Genomic DNA, 9,945 nt, shown 5'->3' on the forward strand with positions numbered 1-9,945 from the left:
CCTAAATATTGAATTATATTCATTTTATTCTATTTTTTTTTTTTTTTTCAAAATTGACATTTCTAAACTACTTACACTGACTTTTTTTTTTGCAGATGGAGAATGCATTATTAAGCAATACCAATTTGGGAAAAACAGATGTACGGGACAATGCAGCATCAAAAATATCTCTTTAGCAAGAAAACATTAAAGTGAATAATCAATGAATTTTTTCTAATGCAAATAAATATAAAATGTTGACTGTTTTGCAAAAAGAAAATTTACTGCAGAAAATAACAGAAGTATAGGCAAATTTAAAGACTATGATTTACCAGAATACCATTGTCAAGGAAGAAGTTATTGAAAGAAAGAATTACAGAGAGTCATTCACAGAGGATAATAGTATTTCAAAGGGAAGGAAATTTTGTTGTAATAAGAAACGCTTGAAATGTCAAACGTGTGATAGGAGGTTTGAATATTTAAGTCAACTCAAAAAACATTTTAGAATTCACACTTCAGAGAAACCTTTCACTTGTGAAACATGTGGCAAGATGTTTACAGACCTGCGTACAATGAACAGACATTTATTGATTCACGGACAGAAAAAATCTTTCACTTGTGAAATATGTGGCAAAAAGTTTTTGAGATCAGACGATATGAAAAGACATTCATTGGTTCATACTCAGGAGAAAACCTTTGCATGTGAAATATGTGGCAAGGCATTTGCAGAGTCAGGTAATCTTAAAAAACATTTAAAGGTTCACACTCAGGAGAAACCCTTCATGTGTGAAGTATGTGGTAAAGCATTTTCAAAGTCAAGTGGTCTGAAAAGCCATTTTTTAACTGTTCATACTCAGGAGAAACCTTTCATATGTGAAATATGTGGCAAGTCATTTGCAGAATCAGGTAACCGAAAAAAGCATTTATTGATTCACACTCGAGTGAAACCCTATATATGTGAAATATGCGGCAAGGCATTTTCACAGTCATGTAGTCTGAAAACACATTTAATGGTTCACACTCAGGAGAAACCCTACATATGTGAAATATGTGGGAAGGCATGTTCACAATCAGGCAATCTAAGGAAGCATTTATTAATTCACACTGATCAGAAGCCCTTCATTTGTGAAATATGTGGCAAAGCTCTTTCAACATCTTTCAATCTAAAAAATCATTTAGTAATCTGTAATCAGAAGAAACCATTATGATAAGATGTGGCATTTTATATAGCCTAAATATGGTTCTTGCTTTTGTCATGACAAATGTTTCTCATGAAATAATCAGGTTGAACCACTGTGTGCAAGAGTTCCTTTAAATCAGGAACAAAAAGACATATCAGCAAAAAAGTGCATGTGATGGAAACTAATTTTGCCACATGATAAGGAAATAATGCATATGATATTGCTGGAAATATTTCAACAGGAATAAAAATATTGGAAAACAGTTATGAATCATCTGGTTTTTTTTTTTTTTTTTTCATGCCAGCAGTAGACTGTTGTCAGAAATAAAATCATGACCTTTTTATTCATACAGAACATATGTGCCTAAAACAAGTATGAGTTTGCAGTGCTTTCTGAGTAAGAAATGATCTTCAAGATGAACTGTACACATTAGAACTGTTGTAACAGATTACAGCTTTAGGTTTTAGCCTTAGTCGTAGTCTCCCAGTACAGATGCACAACTGTTGAACAAATTAGTAGTCAAACTTAGAATTTCAAAGGAATTTATTTTGTGGTGATTGATATATTGAAAGTATCATCCCATTAGGTCCTGCACATTTGATTACAATTTAATGTTTATAAAATTCTGTATACTCTGTACAGCCAATGCAGTCAGAAGAGTTGACTGCTTCATTTTGTTTGATTGCGATTGATGCATGGTACGCTTGTTAGATATATAATGTATTTTTGTTACAGTGTGATCTTACTATACATAAGCCTCTATCCATGTATCTTACCACAGGACCATACTCGGGGGCAGGGCAGGCCATCCCGAGGGTGAAGGGGTACACTGCACCCAGGTGCCAACATTCAAAGGGCACCTGAAAACCTGAAACTTACATACACATGTGAAGAAAATTTTAAAGGGGGGTGCCAAATTTCAATTGGCACTCCAGGTGCCACATACCCTAGGAATGCCCCTGACCATACTTGTCATTAAATCATTTGACATAGAGCAATTAGGCATACCGTTCTGCATTATATCAACACTGGCACTGATGTATGGGGCATTATTATGTTACCACTGAAACAAAGAGTAAGCCTCATGACACAAAGAACATCCAGTAGTAACAAAAACTAAACATTCAAGAGCAAAAATTCAGTCATAAAAGTCTGGTGGTTATTGTTTTTGGATGAATAAGTGTTTATCTTCAGCCTTCCAAAAGAAGAGGTGTGATATTGCTTCATGACAATGCTATACCACAGCCAGGGCCAATCAAATGTGTATGCTGGATTTTATGCACCTGGGCCCTGATTCTGAAGGGCTCTCAAACATTTCTTAAATGGTTATAATATAGATATAACAAGAGAAGGGGATGGGTCTCCAAAATAAACCACTGGGGCTCCTCCAGATACCATTGCATAGTCCTGGCCACAGCCATACAAATCCCAATCAGTAGGTTCATCCTACAGGATGGAAGGTTTTTTGGAACATCTGTCATACAAGTTTACTTCCTTTCCCCCCCGCCTAGCCTACTACCTATTTTGGTTACTGAAACATTTGTTGCAGAAGAAATTTACGATTAATAAATGCAGGAAGGCACTAGAAGAGCACTGACTACTCATCAGCTGTTTAGCTGTGCCATCTTTGTAGTGGTTAAGCCTGTGTTTAAAATCCCTCAGCAATTTTTTTTTTATTTAGTTTCTTATTACAAGAATTAATCCCCAACACAAAAGTTATAATTTTCTTTAAAAAAATGTTAAGGAAAATGAAGTAGTAGCCCATTCTCTGGTCTCTGCAATCAGGAAGGCTGTATTTTTAATGGTAATTGCTCTGAAATGTTTAAGGGTTTCAAGTTGATCAATCTCATTTTTTTATGTTATGACAAGCTATCATAATGTAAACAACACTACATTGGAATATCCCCCAGAAAATAACTGTGTAGTTTACACAGTTTGCAGTTGTACGAGACCGTGTTCTAACTACTTTTATAACTATTTTTTATGTTATTTTTTTCTACAAAAAACATACGTTGATATTGCACTGGATGTAACAAGAACCAAATGGAATAATGTATCAAATATATTGCTAGAAATTTATTTTGCAATCAGAAATACTGTTTTTTACTATTGTTTTTAACTTACGTGAATAACTTTGTCTTAATATGCCAATAAAATGAACTACATGTTGCTGGTAATAAACAGTATTAAATACAGTAGTTGGTATTCCTATAATATCAAGATTCCTTGCTCTACTGTCTTCTGGCTTGTTTCTGTTGCTCGACTGTTGGCTCCATTCTCTATTACTAAAGTATAGTTACTTTGCCAATGCCAGAATTAATCCCCAAAAAATTATTAATTTGGGTGGCCCACTGGCCACCCAATTTGAGGTTATAGGGTTTCTTCTCCACTCAATGTGGAGAAGAAACCCTATCATGCAGACGTGTATCCAACATTTGTCATAGATATTAACATTCATTGCATAGAAGAGCTGATTTTAGGAAACATTCATGGACATTTATTTTTCAAGAAAGTGTACAAGGTGGGTCTCAAAGATGCAGATGTTCATCTAGAAGGCACATATTGCTGTTCCTGTCAAACATTTAAATGACTGAAAAGCATTTCTTTAATGAATAGCGATTTGTGCGTGACAGTGGTACACAATATAACCCCAGAATCAAAGCGATCAGGCATGGAATGGTACCAAAGGATTATCGCCATCCAAAAAACATGAGAGCTTTCAGCTGAAAAAATTATGCTAATTATGTCGAGATTCAGAAGATTGAATCTTGTCAGTTTTCTGCTACCTCTTGCAACAGGTAATGCTTGGTATTAATAGAAGCTTGCTTCTCAATAATGTGCATATAACAGTTTGCAAAAAATGGACCTGGGAAACTCGAACAATTATTCTGCTGTGGAACAATGCATATCTACATAGTGACAATTTCACGATGACATTGGCAACTTTGAGCTAGGAAATAAATCATTCTTACAGTTTAGATTTCGCTCTCAGTAAAGGAATACCTAACAGGTCAAAAATAAAAGCTACATGACAAGCTTGAGTGCTTTTTCCTGATTTGGCTATGTAGTCAGCCTACTTTACAGCTTTCCAGCATTAGTGCCTTGCCACTGTAATGATGAAGATAGGTCACTAAGGGACAAGTAATGTAACAGCAAGATTGTTAGCATTAGCATTAGTAGAGACATACGATGCAAGGAAGCAAGTTTATGCAGCATCAGCCCAAAAGAAAACACTTCACCCCTCTGTTCATTCCAAATACCTGTCCAGCTGAGCCTTAAATTTATTTAGGCTGACAACCTCCACAACAAAAGATGGAAGTGTTTCACCTATCAACTACCTGCTGGCTAAAGGCAAACTTCCACACATCTATCCTACAAGTGTCCTCGATTTGAATTTATGCCTTCTCAGGTGATTATTCTGAGGAAGAATCCCATCAGCATTGAGCATGCTCAAACCATTCAAGGCTTTATATACCTCAATCATATCACCTCGCAGGTGCCTAGTCTAACCAGCAAAACTTCAGCAGCTCCAACAGCTCTACATCCTTCTTAAAATGAGGCCTCCAGACATGTATACAGTACTGTAGGTGTGGCCTGACTATTGCCTTAAACGAGGGGATAATCACCTCCTTATCCCTGCTGGAAAAATTCCTGTATATCATTGACAAAACACCATGAGCTACTCTTGCAGACCATCTGCACTGCTCAAAAAACTTCATATCTACATGCACAATTACCCCCAGGTCCTTTTCATTCTCTACCACTGTCAGTGTAGTACCACAGAGTTGATATGTTCCTCTGGGGTTACTACTTCCCATATGTAGTAGTAGTTTACATTTGTCAATGTTAAACTTCATTTGCCACCTCTCAGCCCATCTCAGCTTTTCTAGATCATGTTGCAACAGCATACTGTCATTAACAACTCTGCCAACCTTCGTATCATCTGCAAACTTGGACATTAAGCCGGATATACCATCATCAATACTGAACCATGAGGGACTCCACTAATAACATTAGTCCACGATGAGCAGTGTCCATTGATTACCACTCTCTGTCTTCTCCCCCTCAACCACCCCTTTATCCATAGCAGCAATTTGCCTCCAATGCCACACTGCTCCAATTTGTACAGCAGTCTTCCATGTGCAACAGTATCAAAAGCCTTTCTAAAATCCAAATATATGACATCAAAGTTATTCCCTGCATCCAGTTCGCCGTAGAAGCGCTGGTGCATAAGTACACATGCCTTGAGTGACCGGGTTCAAGCCCATGACTGATGGATACAGTGCTGTTTCTTGTATTCGATCTTGTGAACTCCTCTGACCATTTGGTTGTCCTGGAGTATAAACAAAATTTATTATTATCATAGTATCCAATCAAATTGGTCAAACAAGACTTCCCCTTAACAAAACCATGCTGTGTCCAAGCTATAACTGAAGTCTTGTCTAAATGATCCTGCAGTGCTTCCTTAATCAGTGACTCCATTAATTTTCCTGGAATACAGGTTAAACTCACAGGTCTATAATTACTTGTGTTGCCCTTTGATCCTCCTTTGTGAATTGGGGTCACATTTGCACAACTCCAGTTTTTTTTGCACATCTCCCCTGAGTCCAAAGAAGCTCTCATAATTATGGCTCAGGGTTTGCTTACTTCTTTGCTGCCTCCTTTAATAAAACTGGATAGATCCCATCCACCCTGGGTGCCTTTTTTATGTTTATTTTCAACAATTTCTCCTCCACTTTCAGTTATTACAAAATCATGTAGCTCACTGCCACAGTTTAATTCACCTCTTGCATTCCCCTCCCTGAATAACTCTGTGAATGTAGATGCAAAACACTCATTTAGTTTATTAGCCACCTGAGCAGGATCATGAACAGCTGAACCATCAATATTCAGTGGAGCAATCTGATTCATCCCTTTCCTTCTAGAGTTTACATAGGTAAAGAACTCTTTACTGTTTTTCTTTGCATCCTTTGCCAAAGATTTCTCATAATCTGCCTAATCTCCTTTGTGACTTGGTTACAGACTAGCTTATATCTATCATAGGCTTCCATGTCACCCATTAATTTATATGTATCCCATGCATTTTTCTTCTTGGCAACATGTCTCATTAGGTCATCTGATATCCAATTAGGCTTAAACCTTGAACAATATTTCTTAGTTGGTATGTAAAGCCTAATATCTTCCAAGATTAATTCTTTGATCGCCTCACATTTTGAATTTGCTGTTGGTAACGTCAGTTGGTCCCACCGTATAGAATGCAAATACTGTCTCAGACCACTGTAGTCGCCTTTACGAAAGCAAAAACCCTTCCCTTTACCCCTGATGGTAGTTATCTCTGAGTAAATCCCACTTCAGCACACTGTGATCACTGCCACCTAGTGGTTCCTTTATCTGTAGATTCTTAATGCATGACGAATTACTACTGATAATCAGATCGAGTATTGCTCTCTCTAGTTTCCTCCCGAACATGCTGCTGTAGAAAACAATAGTAGTAGTAGTGTCATGTGATGCAAGAAAGCAAGTGTATGAGCTTATGCAGCATCAGCCAAAAAAAAAAAAAAAAAAAATCACACCACTGCCTCAAATTCCTGTCCAGTTCCTCCTTAAATTTATTCAACCTATCAACTTCCACAACGACAGGTGGAAGTTTGTTCCAGCAATTAACCACCCGCTGGCTAAAGGCAAATTTCCGCACATCTATTCTACATCTGTCTTTTCTTAATTTGAATTTATGCCCCCTTAGGTTCGTAATCTGAACAAGTGGAAGGATCCCATCAGAATTCAGCGTGCTCAACCCATTCAAGGCCTTATATACCTCAATCAGATCACCGCGCAGGTGCCTAGTCTCCAGCCACTGCAATTTGCAGAACTTAAGCCTCTCTTGGTAAGAGGATTCCTTCATTCCTCTCACCAATCTTGTTGCCCTTCTCTGTACACGCTCAAGTAAATCTACATCCTTCCTAAAATGAGGCCTCCAGACCTGTACGCAGTACTCATGGCGTGGCCTTATAAAGAGGGACAATCACTTCCTTTTCCCTGCTAGCAAAATTCCTATATATCATTTACAAAACCCCATGACCTGCCCTGGCAGACTGTCTGCATTGCTCAGAAAACTTCATATCTGGCTACACAATTACTCCTAGGTCTTTTTCATTTTCTACCACCTTAAGTGTAGTACCACACAGTTGGTACGTTTCTCTGGGGTTACTTCTACCCATATGCAGTACTTTGCATTTGTCAAGGTTAAACTTCAGTTGCCACTTCTTAGCCCATCTGCCCAAATTATCTAGATCCTGTTGCAGTAGCACACTGCCATTACTGTCTTTAACAACCCTGCCAACCTTTGTATCATCTGCAAACATCTAATAAATCAACAAAAGCCTTGCTAGTGTGTGTGAGTGACCAACCCACAAATTCCAGTCAATATCTGTGAAATTAAAATCCCCATTATAAGATTCTCTGATTTAATGGCCCACTCTATTTCCCTGTACAGTTGTTTTTTATACTCATCGGAAACATTAGGCCTACAACACACTCCTACTGTCAGTTTCGATTTCCCAGTGCTTGTGTCACACCAAACTAACCCGACACTGAACTATCCAACCATGTCGACTGGCTGTACTTGGATTTTGTGTTTTTCTTACCCAATAGCATAACCTCTCCTCCCTGTCTATCTTTCTTGTACACATTGTACTCCCCAAATTCCAGTTCTGCATTCCTTATATCTGTGTGACACCACGTCTGATATCCCAACAATATCTGCCTTTGATGTTTTGACCAACACCTCAAATTGATCAAAAATTGATGATTCTGTTGTGTATACCTTTTCTTGTAAAAGGTCCAAGGCAACACATTTACAAGAATGATAAATTAGTTGAGTGTAGCATTTTCAAAATAAAATATTTACACTCTGAATTATGCAATAGAACACAAAAATTTGGCTGATGATTTAGAATTCCTTTGCTACCACAGGTTCATCCATTGCAATGGATGAACCTGTTGGGGAAGGGAAATTGTTTATAATTCAAACAACCATTAAAAAAATACTACAAAAGAATGCAATTGTATAACCATGTTAATAAATCCACATGCCAGCATGTGTGAGAATTCCAGTGATGAAAGCAGTGTTAATTGATAAAATTAGATTCGATAATTTTGCCTTTTGTATATTTGTAGCCCTTCACCAAAAAATAAAGGAAAACTGAGTAAATCCTGGTTGTTTTATCCCTTATCGTGATACAATAATGGAAGCTGTTAACTACAACAAATTATTACAGAAAAGGATAAAATGTAACAATAGTGAACCTTTTTATAGTTTGCATAGCAAAAATAAGCCGAAATAGATAATTTGATTGTCACAAAAAGTGACCAAAATTAGAAAATGCAGTTTTAATCAAAATCTGTTTATAACATCAGCTCAATACAAAGTGCCTAAGTTGCAAAAACACAGCTTGGGTGGGAAATATTTTAGCCAGTAAAAAGGTTATCAGCAAAATAAGACAATTGAAGAACTGTTAGGTCTAAATTCTAAGTGGGAAGCATTCAAGGAATTAATTGTGGATGCTACTAAAAGTTTCATACCTATTAATGAATATTGTTCAAGGTTTAGGCCTAAATGGTTATCCAATGTTACAAGTTTTTGTTACGAGTCTCATTAGTTAATGAGACTCATAATAAAGAAGAAAAATGCATGGGATGCATATAAATTATCAAGCAACTCAGAAGCTTATGGCAGATATAAGCTAGTCTGTAATCAGGTCACGAAGGAGGTTAGGCAGGTGAAGGCAGATTACGACAAATCTTTCGCAAAAGATGCTAAGAAAAACAGCAAGGATTTCTTTACTTATATAAACTCTAAAAGGAAGGGGATGAATCTGATTGGTCCACTTGATATCAATGGTTCGACTGTTGATGATCCTGCTCAGATAGCAAACAAACTGAATTGAGTATTTTGCATCTACATTCACATGTGAGAAATTATTAAGGTTTGAAAATGGCAGAAGGTTATCAAATTGTAGGAGGGTATTTAATGATTTTCTAATAACTGAGAGCAAAGTGGATGAGAAATTGTTGAAGTTAAACGTAAGAAAGGCACCTGGGGTGGATGGGATCTATCCAGTTATATTAAAGGAGGCAGCAAAGCAACTAAGCAAACCCTTAGCCATAAATATGAGAGCATCCTTGGACTCAGGGGAGGTTCCCACGGACTGGAGATATGCAAATGTATCCCCAATTCACAAAGGGGGATCGAAGGGTGACACGAGTAATTACAGACCAGTTAGTTTAACTTCTGTTCCGGGTAAAATAATGGAGTCATTGGTTAAAGATGCATTGCAGGATCATCTAGACAAGACTGCAGCAATAATTCAAACACAACATGAGTTTGTTAAAGGAAAGTCTTGTCTGACAAATTTGATTGGTTATTATGATTTTTTGGATGCAAAAAATAATTTTGATATCATATATTTGGATTTCAGGAAAGCTTTTGACACTGTTGCGCATGGAAAACTATTGTACAAATTGGAGCAGAATGGTATTAAGGGTAAGTTGCTACAATGGATAAAAGTATGGTTAAGTGGAAGAAGACAGGGTGGTAATCAACTGGGTGCTGCTCTTCGTGGCCTAATGTTATTAGTGGAATCCCACAGGGTTTGTTTGGTGTTGGGTCCACTGTTGTTTTGTATATTTATCAATGATAACGATGAAGGATATCAGGCTTAGTGTCGAAGTTTGCAGATGATACAAAGGTTGGCCGGGTTGTTAATGACAGTAATGGCAGTGTGCT

At 37.3% G+C, this 9,945-nt stretch overlaps 1 protein-coding gene across 1 annotated transcript; it reads left to right on the forward strand.

Moving 5' to 3' along the window:
- The first annotated feature begins 293 nt into the window (after positions 1-293).
- Positions 294-1,192, forward strand: LOC150075544 (uncharacterized). The gene has a single exon (XM_090388885.1). The coding sequence runs from the start codon at positions 303-305 to the stop codon at positions 1,185-1,187; it is 885 nt and encodes a 294-aa protein (XP_090245011.1). The 5' UTR covers positions 294-302; the 3' UTR covers positions 1,188-1,192.
- Positions 1,193-9,945: the final 8,753 nt, after the last annotated feature.

Source organism: Mastigoproctus giganteus, chromosome 14 (genome assembly GCF_048544385.1).
Source record: "Mastigoproctus giganteus isolate SK-2022 chromosome 14, ASM4854438v1, whole genome shotgun sequence".
Lineage (NCBI taxonomy): Eukaryota > Metazoa > Arthropoda > Arachnida > Uropygi > Thelyphonidae > Mastigoproctus > Mastigoproctus giganteus.

Bases quoted from the DNA above. Each gene is read 5' to 3' on its own strand.
- LOC150075544 (XM_090388885.1), top strand. From the start codon at position 303: ATGATTTACCAGAATACCATTGTCAAGGAAGAAGTTATTGAAAGAAAG.